General features: G+C 45.9%; 1 protein-coding gene across 1 annotated transcript in view; it reads right to left on the bottom strand.

Annotated features, from left to right (window-relative positions):
• Positions 1-16,758, bottom strand: part of B4galnt2 (beta-1,4-N-acetyl-galactosaminyltransferase 2) — a 43,880-nt gene extending 27,122 nt beyond the window's left edge. The window contains exons 1-4 of the mRNA XM_052195913.1: positions 16,578-16,758; positions 15,418-15,616; positions 15,265-15,349; positions 14,970-15,096 (exon numbers count right to left, since the gene is read on the bottom strand). Coding sequence (XP_052051873.1) covers positions 14,970-15,096; positions 15,265-15,349; positions 15,418-15,616; positions 16,578-16,758 — 592 coding nt within the window. The remainder of the gene's footprint in view (positions 1-14,969; positions 15,097-15,264; positions 15,350-15,417; positions 15,617-16,577) is intronic.
• Positions 16,759-17,161: the final 403 nt, after the last annotated feature.

The raw sequence follows: 17,161 nt of genomic DNA, 5'->3' as shown, positions 1-17,161 counted from the left end.
ATTTCTATTTTCAATGGTTTCCTTCACTGCTTACACTTGGCTATTCTGCAATTCACTCTGTAGACCAGCCTGGCCTCAAACTTAGAGATCTACCTGCCTCTACCTCCCCAGTGCTGGGATTAAAGGCATGCTCCACCATGCCTAGCCTTTAGCTTTTCTTTACTTCCTTTCCCAAGTAGAAAGTTTAGCGGGTTGGGGTTGCATCCTGAGGTTGTTGATCCCTTAACCCCACTTGGGACCAGACTTTCCTTTACTTTCCCTGCTGTACCCTTTCTCCTCAGACTGCACATTGTTTTATTTTCCTTGCTTATCTTGCTCCTTTTCATTATAGGCCAGTATAAGAACAGCCACTAATAACCATGTGACACAGTCAATACTAGGCTGTCTTGAAATTTCTTTTGCCAACACTGTTAATAACTCTTCAATTTAGCCTCAGGCAGAAGTTTTGGACAAGGGGAGAAAGCAGCCACTGTTAGAGTCCATGAATTGTCGAGGAACGATACCCCAGACTCCAACAGTATGCAAAACGCAAAGAACATTTATTCCTGTGTGCAGGGGCCCAAATCCATTGGGATGGAAGGACCTCAACTGAATTCGCACATTCAGTTTTAAAGCCAAAAAGAGGAACACTAGGGAGAGGTAGGAAACTTCTATCTTGATTGGTGGGTTCTATCTCTGGGGGTCTGGGTGATGCTATGATTCAAACTAACTATTCTAGCTTTGTGCCAAGGAGGAGTAGGTAGCTCTTAACCTCTTGGCTGAAAGCTTGGCTTATATAAGGCATAAGGTAGGGGAGACATCTAGTTATCATCAGTTTCAAGGGTTAATTTGGCCAGTCAAGGCCTCCTTCAGGGTCCGATTCATCCTCTCTACCTGACCTGAACTTTGGGGTCTGTAGGCACAATGTAGTTTTCAGTTAGTTCCCAAGGGTTGTTTTAAAGATTGGGCTACCTGAGAGATGAGTGCTGGTCCATTTTCTGACCCAAGTAGGACAGGTTTCTGTATGGTTTCTTTCAAAATCTTTGTAGTTACATTGGCAGTCTCCTTTGTTGGGTAGGCTTCTACCCATTCTGCAAAGGTATCTATAACTATGAATAGATATTTATACACATATTTTCCTGTTTTTACCTCTGTGTAATCCATTTCCCAATTGGCTCCAGGCTTTTAGCCTCTGATTCTAGTTCCTGAAGTTTCTTGGCTGGGGGAGGAAGGATTCATAGCCTGGCAGGTGGGGCAATTTGAAATTGCCTGGTCAGTGTCCTATATCAAATATTTTGTATTTTACCCTCTTAGAAATTTTTTATTTAGTTTTCAGTGGCCCAAATGTGAGGCTTGGTGGGTTTGGTGGATGAGCTGTCTGGCGAACTCCTCAGGTAGGATGGCATGACCTTCATTGGTATACAATCATCCATTTTTTCTGTAGATTCCTTTGCACTTGGCCTGATCCTTTTTGTTCTCTGAAGTATAGTCAGGCACAGTCGGGAAGGCAGGAGGTGGCAAGGCTACCAAAATGTGGGCGTTGGGAGTCATGCTGGCACCCTGGCTGCCTTACAAGCCATCCTGTTTCCCTGGCTCTCTCTGATGGTCTTGTGAGAACCCTGTCAAACAGCAGACCAGCTCCTCATGACCCAGAATGGGGGTTAAAAGCTGGACTGAAACTTTGCATTCTGCCCAGCACTGCCTGGGGGAGGATGGATAAGGAAATGGCCTGAACAGAAGAAGCACCTGGCCTACGTGAGTCCAGAGAAGGAAGTAACTGGGCTTAAAAGACAATGCCAGGAAAAACCACAAATAGCTCAAGGTGGGCAGGACAGGACAAAATGGCAGAGACAACCCCCCCCCCCATTCAAGTTGACTAATAATTTTAAATGTTGCTCAGGGTTGACCAATCGCAGTCATCCAACTCAGGCGACTGATTAACTTCCCACCAAAATGTTCATAAAAAGGGTATGATTTGTGAGCTCAGGGGCTCCTCTTGCCTGCATGCTGGGGGACCCCAGTGTACATTGGAACAATAAACCTCTTGCAGATTGCAGTGATTCCAGTCCCTGTGGCCTTATTGAGTCGGGGGGGGGGGGGTGGAGGGGGTGGGGTCTCCTGACAGACTCTTACAGTCCCTTTTGATGCCCTGGGCAATGGATTACAGCCATCCTGAACCATAGTGCTGACAGTAGAGCCAATATCTCTTTTTTATTTTTATAATTGTTTTCCCATCTGCAGTCAATATCCCCTCTACAGACCCATGCACATGCACAGTAGCAAAGACATATCTCCTATCAGAGTAGATATTGATTCTGGCCTCTTGTACCAGCTTTAGAGCTTGGGTCAAGGATATCAGCTCAGCTTTTTTGGGCCAATGTTCCTGGTGGCAGAGCAACTACCCAGACAACAGAGTCCCATGTCAAATCCATTATTGCCACCCCTGGATACTTGGTTTCATGCTGAACAAAACTGTTTCCATCCATGGAGTAGATGTGTTCAACATCTGCCCAGGGTATGTCAGTCAGGTCCGGCCTAATGTTCTGAACATGCACCCAATCTATAGAGCAGTCATGTTGTATATCTGAGGATGGGTTGGGTAGTAGGGTTGCAGGATGACATGTTGTACCTTATGTGAAGGGGATTTAGGAGCAAATCTTGGAAGTGTATCAGCCTGGCATTGGACAGCTAGAGGCTGGGTAGGTTCTTCAGGATCCCCTCGATAGTTTGAGGGGTGATGATAAAAAGTTCTTGACCCATGGCTACCTTGTCAGCGTCCTTAATCAGCAGGGCTGTGGTAGCTATAATCCTCAAACAGGCTGGCAATCCCTGAGCCATTGAATGTAGAGCTTCCCCTTCCTCTACCTCCCAAGTGCTGGGATTAAAGGCCTGTGCCACCACTGCCCGGCTAACCTGGATTTCATGATGTTGGGGCCATAGAAATCCTTGTGCTCACAGAGAAGAACTAAGAGAAGCAGGAATGTTAATCGCACAGAGGTGTCTCCACGATGGAGGAGATAAAAATCAATACCTGCATTCCATCTAGAAAGCTGAGAGTGGGTTTTATTAATAACCGGGTGACCTTTCGGCTATCTGTGAAAGCAGCCCACCCACCCTTTGCTATAGCTAGGCAGGCCTCACCCAGTTCCCCAGAATGATTATCGCAGAATAACTTATTCCTGAGAATGACTCTTCCCCTCCCTAGATCCTTAGGGGAAGTGTCATATGCACATTATAGCCTGCTGAGCTCTGTGCTAGTGGTCAGAGACCACACTAAAGTCTAATCCTTTTAGCTACAGAACCCACCCTCCTGGGCACATAGACTTTATAATAGAGTTCCTAAGTAGTCACACCTTAAGCTTTATGGTGAACCTGCAATTGGACTGATTGCTACCCGGAAACCTTCCCCAAACTGTACCATGCTTTAAATATGCCAGCAATAAACCACGTGGCATTAGACTCCCCAAAGTTAGCCTGCAAAGAGTTTTCAGTCTTATCTTCTCATGCAGTTCAATTCCCGGTCTGATACCTGCAGGGACCCCAGCCCTCATGATAACATCTTGTCTTTATCAATTTTATTCTGTGAAGAGACACCAGGACCAAAGCAACTCTTAAAAGAGAACACATTTAATCAGGGCTGGCTTACAGTTTCAGAGGTTTAGTTCATTATTATCATGGTAGGAAGCATGGTGCTGGAGAAGGAGCTGAAAGCCATGTCCTGATTCGCTGGCAGAGATGCTCTGGGCTTTGCATGGGCTTTTGAAACCTCAAAGCCCACCGCCAGTAACACATTTCCTCCAACAAGGTCATACCTCCTAATCCTTTGAAATAACAACACAAATCCAGAGCATACTACACTATGAAATATGCTAGAACTATATATAAAGAGGAAATATTAAATTTTAAATATATATTTTTTGTTGTTGTTTTTGAGGCAGAGTTTCTCTGTGTAGCCCTGGCTGTCCCAGAACTCACTTTGTACACCAGACTCGCTGACCTCGAACTCAGAGACCCACCTGCCTCTGCCTCTGTAGTGTTGGGATTAAAGGCACCATGGCCCACCTTAAATACACATTTTTAATCACAAAATATAAAACTAATAAATTATGCATACACAGAAACAGCTATAGCAGGGGCTTGGAGAGATGCTCAGTGGTTTAAAGGCACCTGATTCTCTTGCAGAGGAGTGAGGTTCAGTTCCCAGAACTCAAACAGCAGCTCACAGTTACAACTCCAGGTTGGGAAAATCTGACCAGATACCCTCATGTGGCCTCCTTGGGCACGTGTGCATGTATGGTGTACATACAGACACTCATAACACACACACACACACACACACACACACACACACACACCTTTAATCCCAGCCCTTGGGAGGCAGAGGCAGGTGGATTTCTGAGTTCAAGGCCAGCCTGGTCTACAGAGTGAGTTCCAGGACAGCCAGGGCTACACAAAGAAACCCTTTCTCAAAGAACCAAAAAAAAAAAAAAAAAGAAAAGAAAAGAAAGAAAAGAAAGAAAGAAAGAAAGAAAGAAAGAAAAGAAAAGAAAGGAGAAACAAAACAACACCCCCCCCAAAACAAACAAAAAACGATCAAAGAAAAAATGGGGGGTGGTCATACTCCAGGCTGAGCTTTCAAAAGAGCTAGTGATTTTAATGCACCATTATTGATCCAGGAATCAAAAAACAGAATAACCTCATGAAATGTGTGTGTGTGTGTGTGTGTGTGTGTGTGTGTGTGTGTGTGTGTGTGTATGGGGAAGTCTCACTACCTTTGTTATGTATACCTGTTAATGTCTGAAATTTGTAAAATGGTATCAAAACACATTCATTTAAACTAATCAAGTTTCAGAAACACTAACAAGAAAACAGACCTTTATTTTCTTCGATTCTTAAGGCTCTTAAAATCCATTTATTTATTTATTTGTTTGTTTGTTTGTTAGTTAGTTAGTTAGTGTTGGAGGATGTACAGCAGTGTGCGTGTGCCCTGGCACACATATAGAGGTCAAAAGCCAATTTTGGGAGTCAGTTCTCTTTCTTCCCTACCATGCAGAAATCAGGTATTTAATGCAATTTGTTTTTCTTGGAAGCAAGAACCTTTATATGCTAAGCCATCTCCGTGGCTCTTGGACTTTTCTTTTAAAAAACCAAAACAAGGACTAGAGAGATGACTCAGCAGTCAAGAGCCATCCTGCTCTTCCGAAGGTCCTGAGTTCAAATCCCAGCAACCACATGGTGGCTCAAAACCATCAGTAATGAGATCTGATGCCCTCTTCTGGTGTGTCTGAAGACAGCTACAGTGTACTTACATATAATAAATAAATCTTTAAAAAACAAAACAAAAATGACAGGCTGATGACAATTTCACCATCTAGCCAAAGATAACCTTGAGTTCCTGCCCTTTCTTGCCCCTGGGACTCCCCGTCCTTCCGATTCTACCCCCTAGCCCAAGTGCCAGAATTACAGGTGTGGGACACTGTGGTTGATTTAAATCCCTGGACCTGGACTTTTTGGTAATGCTACTGGTTGATCCCACAGCCTTCTCTACGTCCAGCAAACATTCTCCCACTGAGTCACACCCACAGCCCCACAGTCTTAGACTTCTGACTCCCTAGATCCAGCTCTAGCCAGATCTTACGGTTTAATCATTAACAGAGATTGTTGTGGTAGGAGATTATTAATGAAGGTTTAATTTTTACTGAATAAGTAAAAAGATTTTATCCTGTTAAAATAACACAGTTTGTGTGCTTTCATGGAGGCTGCTAGAATAACACCTAAGAAAGATCCAAGAAAGATCCACTGCGAGTACACCTTCTAAAGTTGATGCCAAAATAAAGACTCAGGGTAGTCATCTGTGTGTGTGTGTGTGGGGGGGGGTAGTTAGCATCACGTCCTTTCCAGCTCTTATGCCACTGACAGGGTTTGCTTTTAAAAAGAGCAGAAACGGGCAACAGCTGAAGCCTGAGTCCTAGGTGGTTCTTTCTCTTATTCCCACACAAGAAGGTGGTGATGGTTGTGGTGGTGGTGGTGGTGGTGGTGGTGGTGGTGGTGGTGGTGTGATTGTAGTGTGGTGGTGGTGTGATTGTAGTGTGGTGGTGGTGGTGGTGTGATTGTAGTGTGGTGATGGTGTTGGTGGTAGTGGTGGTGGTTATGTTTTTCAAGATTTGGCGTTTGCTTTAGAAGCTCTTTTAAAAAAAAAAAAAAGACTATTTGATTTGGGGCTGGGGAGATGGCTCAGTGATTAAAAGCATTGGCTGCTCTTCCAGAGGTCATAGGTTCAATTCCTAATACCTACATACAGCAGCTCACAACTGTCTATAACTCTCGTTCCAGGAGATCTGATATCCTTAACACCAATGAACATAAAATGAAATAAAATTTTAATTAGTTTTTAAAAGACTTGTTTTATTTTTAATTTTGTGTCTGTCTATGTGAGTGTAGGTGCCTGCGGAATCCAGATGAGGGCGCTGGCTCTCCTAGAGATGAAGTTACAGGCACTTGTGAGCTACCCACCATGTGTACTGGGAATTTAGGTCTTCTACACGACCTATGTAATGTATGCAAACTATGTAAGTGTAATGGCTCTTAACCCATTCTCCAGCCCCTAACTCATTATTTCTGTGCACTCTGCCCACCAACTTCATGGCCACTGACTATAGAAACACTTATGATGGAAGATACAGAATATTTAAATATATATATCAGAACTTTTAAAAATACCTGCATAGTGAAAAAATATTTCTGAAATAAAGCTTGTGTTTTAGATAGGGTTACCATTACTGTGATAAAACACCATGACCAAGGGCAAGTTGGGAAGGAATGGGTTTATCTGGCTTATAGTCTCAATTCTCAATTCTCTGTTCATCATCAAGGAACTCAAACAGGACAGGGACCTGGAGGCAGAAGCTGATGCAGAGGCCACGGAGGCGTGCTGCTTACTGGCTTGCTCATCCTGCTTTCTTACGGAACCCAGGACCACCAGACCAGGGATGGTCACGCACACAATGGGCTGGTCCCTCTGACATCAATCACTAATTAAAAAAGCACCTTACAGCTAGATCTCATGGAAGCATTTTCTAAATCGAGGTTCCTTCTTCTTGGGTGACATTGGTTTGTGTCAAGTTTACATAAAACTATCCAACATTGCTGGTTAACAACTTACTAAACTACTGAAACTTTTCCCAAGAAAGGTTAAGAGCAGAGCTGTGGGGTGTAACTCAGTGTTTAGCTAACATGAACAGGGAGGTGGGAACCAGAGAACTGGAGTTCCTTTTTATGGGTACTCAGTCTTGCTAATGAAAGAACTTTAAAGTAAATTCAGAAGGAAACTGAAGGCTGTGTCATTAGTGTTTGAAAGAAAAATCAGGGCAGGGAAGTATAAACCTTAGTGGCTGACAGGAAGAGGGCGCTGGGTAGGAAGAGAGAAGCCCAGGCCTGTGGATGTGGGACCCAAGAAAGCAGGAATGCCCAGCAACAAGAGGTCTGAAGGCAGGGGAGCCAGCCCCCTCTTCAGACCTCCTAGGTCACTGGGTTCACATGAGGTTCACATACATGCATACAAGCAGGCAAAAACCACCCACACCCACACACATAAGCAAATACAGACAAGAATACAACTGAGCTTCAAGGTTGGGTGTAGATTCTCTGCACAGTGAACATATCCAGGTGCTCAAGCTAGGTTGCTCTATTGATAGAGCTCACAGGCAGGATGACCTACACAGGAGCTCCCCTGCCTCATGCAGATGATCCTCACTGCCCTAAACCAAAAGATATCACACAGGAGGAAAAGCTGCCCTCAAAGAAATGAAGGTGTTGGATTAAATTCAACATCAAATAAATGCAACCAAACAAAACTACTCTTCAAATCATAAAAGATGCAAAAATAATTTGGGGTGACTCCATCTTAGGAAATCACTATAGTGACCCTTGAGATGTCTGATCTTTTCTCTGAGACCCCTCTTCTTATTGTATGTTTAAATCTCTGTTGTTTTCCTAATAGATTTGAAATGTTTTTTAATTTTAAATAATTTTAATTATATTAAAAATAAAATTTATTAAAAATTTTATTTTAAATAATTAACTATTTTATTAAAATAATTAAAAAATAATTTTAAATGCTTTGAAAATGACTCCTATGGGGTCCCAAGTAAAAGTGCTTGCTCTGGAAGCCCAAAGCTTGAGTTCATCCTGTCCAGGTGTCTGGAGTCTACAGAAAAGGGTTTCAGACCCTGGGGTGGGAATGGGTGACTGAGGTGCATAATTTACATTCCAAAGCCGACCAGGCCGCCAGGTTCTCCCAGCATCCCTCAGTCCCTACCTGGCATACCCTGTCCCCAAGGATGAATTTTCCAGCCCAGAGGTTGTGCTACCCTTCCCCTAGAGTCTCTTCCCTGTATAATCCAGACATTTTGACCTTACTGCTCTCCTTCTCTCTTTCTTTCTGAGAGCTCTTTTTCTCTTTCTCTTCCCCCTCCCCTTCCCACAGCGACTTCCCTGACCTCAGTCCTTGGGGCTAGTGAAGTGGTCCCAGACCAGCTTCCGATTAAACCTGCCGTTAATATAATCTAATCTGGTTTGAGTTGGCTGCTTTCACGAGTAGAGAAATAACTTGTCACAAAGCAGGAAGGAACTGTCAAACAACACACTGTGAGCTGTCTCCCTATGGTTTTTCTGGGAACCAGAATGTCTTCAGCTGTGGTTATCAAGTGGTTGCATCAAAGGCAAACTGTCTGCTCGACATCGGAAGTCCTATGGTCAGGTCATAGGGTTCCATCTTGACTGCGTGTCTGGAGACAAACTCCTCCGCTCACTGCGGTAACTGGTTGTGTAGTTCTTTCTCACACTGGCTTTTGCAGTCAGCAAACATGCACATAACTTTGGTGATGGTCTCAGATGATTTACTGAGGAGGAAGTTGTTAAAGTCCCAAACCCCAGACAAACTACTGAAGTGCTTTGGATTAGGTTTTTTCAAGACAGGTTTCTCTGTATAGCCCTGTCTGTCCTGGAACTCACTCTGTAGACCGGGCTGGCCTCGAACTCAGAAATCCACCTGCCTCTGCCTCTGAGTGCTCGGATTACAGGCGTGCACCACCACCGCCCAGCTAAGTACCTACTTTACATTGTCAAAGCAAGATGCTGGCCCCAGGTCCTCCCTGCATCCCTCATTGCCTACCTGTTACTGGGCCTCCTGGCTGGCATATCACACCCCCTACCCCATAACCATAAACCTAACCATTTTCCTCCTGACCTCTCTCCTCATTGCCTACCTGTTTCTGGGCCTCCTGGCTGGCACACCACACCCCCACCCCATAACCATAAACCTAACCATTTTCCTCCTGACCTCTCTCCTCTCATTCTCTCTCTCTCTCTCTCTCTCTCTCTCTCTCTCTCTCTCTCATTCTTAAAGATTTATATGTAAGTAAAGATTTATATGTAAGTAAAGATTATATGTAAGTACACTGTAGCTGTCTTCAGACATTCCAGAAGAGGGCATCAGATCTCATTACAGATGGTTGTGAGCCACCATGTGGTTGCTGGGATTTGAACTCAGGACCTTCGGAAGAGCAAGTCAGTACTCTTAACCACTGAGCCATCTCTCCAGCCCCCTCCTGACCTCTTGACCTAGTTCCTGTCTCCTCTCCCCTCCCATCTCTCCTCAGTCTACTCCTGTCCACTCTGGCCTCTCCCTGACGTCTCCACCTCTGGCTCTGTTCTCCCTTATAGCTACAATAAACTGTCTCATCCACCACACCTAGAAACAGTCATGTTCTCTCTCTCTCTCATTCAGAAGCTTGTTTCCATATGACGAACTCGCAGAGTTTCACCTGAAGAAAATCTACAACCTCTAAGCAAAAGGCACAGGACTGAGGCAGGAAGTGGATATGGAGACTTACTCACGTCTAATTGTACTTATATAAGACACAACTAATTATAGTCATGTTTTTATTAAAATATGTTTAAACCTGAGCATGGCAGGGCATACCTGTAATCTCAGAACTCAAGAGGCTGAGGCTAAGGCTAGAAAGCAAATTCCAGGCCAGCCTAGGCTACATAATTCATAAATAAATGAATTTGGGATAACACCTAGTACAGTTGTGATTGATTGATTAATTTTATTGACTGTGGTGCTAGCACCCCAACTCCACTCCTAGCCCTGTGACTTTTAATGAATTCCTAAGTATCTTTAAATGGTCTCAGCTTTAATTCACAACTTGTCAAGTAGCAAGAAAAATACCCCATGTAAACAAAAGCTTTTAGGGGTTAGTTGTTGTTGCTTTGTTTATTTGTTAATTTTTGTTTTAAAACAGGGCCCCTCTATATAGCTTTGACTCTCCTAAAACTCTCTATGTAGACCAGGCTGGCCTTGTACTCATAGTGATCTGCCTGTCTCTACCCCTGGAGTGGTGAGATTAAAGAAATGAGCCACCATGCCTCTCTTGGTGTGTGTGTGTGTGTGTGTGTGTGTGTGTGTGTGTGTGTGTTTGCTAGAGAGTGTATGTGCTCAGGTGCACAGGCATGGGGTGGGGCACATATACCATGCAAATGTGGAGATGGGAGGACAACCTTATGCAATGGGTTCTTCCTTTCCTGCATGGGGTCCAGGGATTAGTCTCTGGTCTGCAGTGTGCCAAGGACTTCACCCACGGAGCCATCTCACCAGCCCGAGAAATGTCATGTAGGCTCAATTAGATTATAGGACCAATTCCTTTCTCCTGACAGTACCTGAAATGCTTCTCCATGCTAATGAGACATTCCAGATACCCTAAGCTTCCAGCCAATGACCTTTGCTTATCCTGGGTGTCCCTACCCTCAGTTCCCCAAAACTTTATAAGCCTTGAGTCACCCTGAGTAAAGTCTGCCTCCTGACTGCGGGTCCTGGTGTGGTTCATTCACCTTCCGCGCTCACAGGGCTTCTGAATCCCTCTCTGGAGGTCTCTGCTCCCACTGCCCCTGTAGACCCAGATCCATGAGACCGGAGACCCACAATGCTTGGCTCAGGAAGTGTAATCTTTTACTAAGTATGAATTAAACATCTTAGCTCACTAAGCTCTGCCCCTTTGGGTAATACAGAGTGAACTCCCACCCTCATGCAAACTAGAGGAGCACACTATCACTGAGCTACATCCGAGGCCTTTGTTAACCCTTTCCTTCATACCTATTTCACACAATTTGAAAAATCTCTAAAAAAATATATACCTTTTGTATTACCCTAAAATGAAAGAAAAACTGGGGGAAAGGTTCAGCCAGCAAACATACTTGCTGTGGGAACCCAGCGCCCTGAGTTTGACCCCGAACCCACATAAAAAGCCAAAGGCAGGAGCTCTCAGCATTTCTGCTACAAAATGGGAGAGGGAGCTGTTGGGGTTTTGTCTAAGCTTCACCCCACACCTACCTGGCAATAGCCAGGTATGCCCCGCCCCAGAGATCTGGCCCACTATAAGAGGGGCTACTTGCTCCTCCTCTCTCTCTTTGCTCTCCGCTGTCCCACATTCTCACCTCTCTGCCCCTGGGGCTCTTCCCCCCTCCACTCTCTCTATTCTCTCTCTCTCTCTATTCTCTCTCTCTCTCTCTCTCTCTCTCTCTCTCTCTCTACCTCTCTCTATCTCTCTACCTCTAGCTCCCATCCCCTACTCTCAATAAACTCTATTCTATACCATGTCTGTGTGTGTGTGTGGTCCCTCAGGGGCAGAGGTGCCCAGGCAAGGGCCCGCCTGGACACCTTCCCCCCACGCCGCCTAGCCACACTCACCTAACCACCCTATACTCTCCCCTTTTAAGCCCTTTCAGGAGCCCCAGGCAAAGTGCCTGTGTCTTTAATCCCAGTGTTTGGGATCTTTTGTGAGTTTGAGGCCAGCCTGATCTACATAGCTTCTAGGACAGCCAGGGCTACATAGTGAGGCCCTGTCTAAAGAACAAACAAACAAATAAAACATAAGAACAAGAAATGTAAAAAAAAAAAAAAAAAAAAAAAAAAAAAAAAAAAAACAATGGCAAAAAAGACAAAATAGGAAGGAAGGTCAAGAGAATCCTCAGGAGGCTTTTAGACTGGTAGCCTGGAGTTCACTTCCCACTGGCAGAAACAGAAAAGGCTCTGCCTTAACAAGGTGGAAGGTGTGGACACCCAAAATTTGTCCTATACTCTCCACACATGCACCACTTGAAGATGATCACATGAACACACACACACACATATATACACTAAATAAGTAAATAGAAAAACAAAAGACGCAAGAAAATAATTATTGCTTCTTCATCGGTTACCAAAACATTTCTATTCCAAAGAGGAAGAGGGTGTTAAAACTGCCACCATTGAGGCTGGAGAGATGACTCAGTGGTTAAGAGAAATGATTGCTCTTCTGAAGGTCCTGAGTTCAAATCCCAGCAACTGAAGACAGCTGCAGTGTGCTTACATATAATAAATCTAAAAATACAAAACAAAACAAAATTTTAAAAAACCTGCCACCTTGGTACCTGGAGGTAGAGGGGAAATCCCGAGTTCAAGGTCATCTTTGGATACATAATGAGTTCAAAGCCAACCATGGGCTACATGAAACCCCATCTCTAAAGCAGAAAGGAGAGAGGAAGGAAAGAAAAAACGGGAAAGGGGGAAAAATGAAAATCCAGCAGGTTGGCTGGACAGGTCCAAATGTAAAGGTGCTGGCTGTTAGCAATCCTTCCAGGCTCCGCCCACCAGGTACCAGGCAACAGCCAGGTAGGCGGGCTTACTATAAAGGGTCCTGTTTGACCTCTTCCCTCCCCCCCCCCCCCATGTGTTCCTGGTCAGCCTCTTCTCTCCTCTCCTCCCCCCTACCCCTTCTTCTCTTTACTTCCTTCTCAACTCCCCCTGGCTGGTACCTCAGAGGGAACAGATGCCTCAGCATGCCCCCCTCCACGAGGCACCCCACTCACCTCAACATACCTGGTTCTACACACATATTCCTGGCTCCTCCTCCTCCTTCTTTTTTATGAAACTCAACACTTGCTCCCTGAAGACATGAATTTGACCCCCTGCCACTAACAAGGCTGAAGACCATTTGTCCCGACTTCCCTGAGCATGTCCTGCAGACAGGAGCCGGCCTCAGAACTGCTCAGCTTCACTGAGCAGATGTGAACTCATTTAAAGAAATGTGGTACTGTTCAAGGTCCGAGGGAGGAGAGCGTGAGGCTGGAAGGAAAGCCTTTGCCCAGGACATCTGTTTTGATACTGGTGTCAAACACACTACAGCTACAACTTCTCCAAGAAGTCGGACTTTTGTATTGCCAGGACCTAGCAAGATGCCCAGCACATAGTTGGGACCATTCAATATCTGGTTTTGGGTTTTTTTCTTTAATCTTAAGTTTTTTTGTTTTTTTGTTTTTTTAAGTGAGAATGAGAGAGAGAGAGAGAGAGAGAGAGAGAGAGAGAGAGAGAGAGAGGGAGGGAGGGAGAGGGAGAGAGAGAAAGGGAAGGAAGGAAGGAGAGAAAGTCTTCCAATACTTGTTAAATAAAATTCTAGTAAACAATTGTTGTAATCCAATCCGCTCCTCCCAGCACCGTCCTGAGACAACCTTCTCCCTCTATTTCCCCAACTGTAAGATGGAGATAAGCGCAGTATGTTCTTCACAGGAGTTGTTAGGAAGGCTGCCGGGAGAATCCAGAACACCCTAGGTTCACCCTAAATCAGCGCTTCAGGGGAATGAGTGCATCTCTCCATCCTGGCCTCCCCTTTCCTTTCATCAGGCTTTTCCATCCACTTTACAGAGACCTGCAATCCTGGAGCCCTCTCCTAGGTGCTCCCCAGGGTATAAAATGAATTGAACTTTTTCTACCTTTGGAGTCAAGGTCCCATGTAGCACAGGCTGGCCTCAAACCCACAATGTAGCAAAAGATGGCCTTAAAGCATCAAAACAGACATGTGCCACCGCTTTTGAAATGAATGGAATAGCCGGGTAGTGGTGGAACACGAGTTTAATCCCAGCACTCAGGAGGCAGAGGCAGGGGGATTTCTGAGTTTGAGGCCAGCCTGGTCTACAGAGTGAGTTCCAGGATAGCCAGAGCTACTCAGAGAAACCCTGTCTCGAAAAACAACCAAAAGAAAAAAAAAAAGAATGGAATGATTAATATAGCCAGTTTAGTTTAAAAGGCAATAATTTCTTCTTGGGCTTTTGTTTTGTTTTGGGGGGGGGGTTGTTTGTTTGGTTTTGGTTTTTGTGTGCTTTTTTTGTTTGTTTGTTTGTTTTTTAGGGGAACTGTGCCATTTCAGAGACAGAAAGTCAGAGGTTAGAAGACATGTTTCCCCAAGGCCAAACTGGCCAGCACTGTGAGCCAAAACAGGAAAATAGCAAACTGCAGGGGTTAAAATCATCGATCTAAAGGTGCAATTCTAGCTGTTTGTAAGTGAACGGAAAAACAAAGTTTGGCCCCAAATGTGCCAGCTTTAAATTCATTAGCATCATTCATGTTGACTGAGTCTGTTAAACACAAGTCCCAGCTCCCACCTCCTCCCCCCTGCAGGAAGCAGGAAGCCAGAAAGAATATAGAAGGACCCTGGGATTCCTGAAGCCCGAAGCAATGCACCACGGGACGCGCAGGATCGGCCTTCCTCCCCTCTCTCCCTTCATGCTTTGTGGAACAAATGTGTGCTTTTAAAACGAACAAACAAAACAAAATCCAAAAACCAAGTCCTGGCGCAAAGTCCGCAAGCGTTACCATAACTGAGGGGCTCCTTCAGAACATTTGAAAGTTGTGAGCTCTCTTGTCCATCTGGCCTCAGAATTGCGGGCCTCTGACTTCCAGGCAGTTTAGTAGTTGTGATCGGCTTCCTGAGTGTCAGGTAAGCACTTCACCAACCGCTCCTTGACTGCCTTTGAAATTGCTGGGGTGTTGGGGGGGGAAGGGATATCAGAGAAAATAACCTTTGGGGGTGTAACACACAAAACTGATTTCTAACTCACATACTCATTTCTGATTCTGAGTACTTTGTAAAACTTAATCGAACATGCCCAAGTACATTTTTTTTCCGCGTTCATTATGGTCAGCCTCTGAGCCTCTCCAGCGTTCGGTGCTGTGCGGTGGATTGAGGTACAGCTGACCGTCTTATTCCTGAACCAACATTCCGCGAGGGCTGCTGTGAAACTCTGGAACGGAAAGGGACTCAGGGATCCAAGCTCTTGCACTTCCCTAAGCCCGTATCCTACAGCTGGGTCCCAGACTCAGTCAGGTAGACTCCTGGTCCCCGCTCTGCCTGCTGATCACCGGGAACCCCCAAAACACGACCCCACGCTCGGCTCGGACTGTCCCCCTACCTCCGGTTTGCTCTTGACTGTGGAACAACCTCCAGGTCGGATTTTCCCATGGGAAAACCGGTTCAGGTTTGACCCAGCGCAGTGGCTGAGTCGGGGAGGAGAGGGTGGGATGTCTAGCCAGGAGGGCCCCCGCACTGTGCCGGGAGATCGCACTGTGCCGGGAGATCGTTGTCACCCACGCGGAAGACTCCCGGGGCTCCACCAGCCAGCTGCTCGCTGTCTGAGCACTGCGGGCTGCCACCCTTATACCTGTTCCTCCCAAACTCCGCGCGCCCACGTTCCTCGGGCCCAGGGACACTCACTACCTGAAAGTCATTGTAGCTCGCTCGCTCCCTCCAGCCGCCTCTGCAGACTGCTCACAGCAGGTCCGGACACTGGCTGGCAGGAATGAGCTGCGAGTCCCAGGTCGCTAGGGACAGCGCCCGCCTACATCTCACAGCCACCGCCCAGGTGCTGGACCTGGCTTGGCGTCCAGGCTGTGCTCCAATGGTTTTGTCATTATTTGAGTTGGTCCACTGTGGCTGTGCCGTGCCAGGAGCCTATCTATGCCCCGGGTACTGTATGATCCGTCTGGTGACCAACGCCCCAGCTTTTCCTACTAGAAGAGTTACAGTCGCTTAATTTACTTGCATAAACTATAACAGACCCAACGATAGTTCTGAGACTTGCTTTTCAGATGAAGAAATCTAGGCGAGTTGGGAATAATCAAACAGTAAGCAGCGTCTCAACCCACTTTAGGGTAATTTTATGTCCCTTGGGTTCCGGGCTAAAAATGCAAGCCATCTCTGCTTACCCGAAGGCCAGCCCTTACATTTCTATAGTGGGCCGGTCGTTCAGAGGAAGATAGGAATCAGAGTATTACTCAAACTTCAGGTGAAACTGGAGAGAGTACGATCCCGTGCCAAGGCTTTTCCCCATCGGGGCAAAAGGCGTTCCGCACCATCTGTTCTCGCTGTGGCGCGGTCCTCTGGACTTGGGCTTCAAGAAAGGTCCTAGCACAGCCTGGGTGGCCTGGGCGCTCCCTGCCGGAGTTCCGCAACCCCGTCCCTGTGCTTCTTTCCAAATTGATTCTCTGTCTCTTTTTTCCCCCCGGTCATCAAGCTTTTCCGTCCACCCTAGAAAGAAACAGTTTCTAGCCCACTCCTAGGTCTCCCTGTCACCTCGGCGCCTACCTATAAGCCTTCTACAGCTCAAATTTCAGTTCCCTCAAATTCAGCCTTTGCCCTTCCTTACCTTTCCCCCAACACGCCACCGCAAATTGTCGTGACAAGAAAAGAAAGCCGCATCCGCATCCGTAGCCCAATCCCCCTTACCAGAACCTATCCGATCACACGATGCCTTTTTGCTCGGAGGATGTGGGAAGAGAGCGAATTTCACAGGAAATTGTTCCTCATTTGCAATTGTGAAACCCTTTGAAAAGGTGCTGCAGGTGGTTTTCCTGGGGTTCTTCTCTAATGGGATTGTACTGTTCTGATCCTGCCAAATTGCGTGCATAAGGCTAGTTTCAGGTTGACAGAGGATGGTGTGCAATCGTCTGCTTACACATGGTATATACCTTATCGTGTTCCATAAAGGAAGTACAGCTAAAAACAAAGTTATCCTAAATATCCAGCCAGGTAAGAAAGATACAGTCACTGAGGCAGGGGGATCAGAATCCAGGGTGACCCTTAGTTACATACCAGTTAGATGAATATACAACCCACACAATGGGGGGTGGATGGAGGCGGGGAGGATCTTTGCCAGCTGTACACCTGACAGGATTACCATAGAATATACAAGTAATTCAAAAAGAAAAAATAAAGCCGTTTTTCCCAAAGTCTGGTCTCCCTTCCTCTTTTCTTTCCTTTTTTTGGGGCGAGGAGGGGCAGGGGAAGGGGGGTTGAGAAGGGAGTAGAAA

The sequence above is a fragment of the Apodemus sylvaticus genome, chromosome 10, assembly GCF_947179515.1.
Source record: "Apodemus sylvaticus chromosome 10, mApoSyl1.1, whole genome shotgun sequence".
In the NCBI taxonomy this organism is placed as follows: domain Eukaryota; kingdom Metazoa; phylum Chordata; class Mammalia; order Rodentia; family Muridae; genus Apodemus; species Apodemus sylvaticus.
This window is presented reverse-complemented; position numbering and strand designations above follow the sequence as displayed.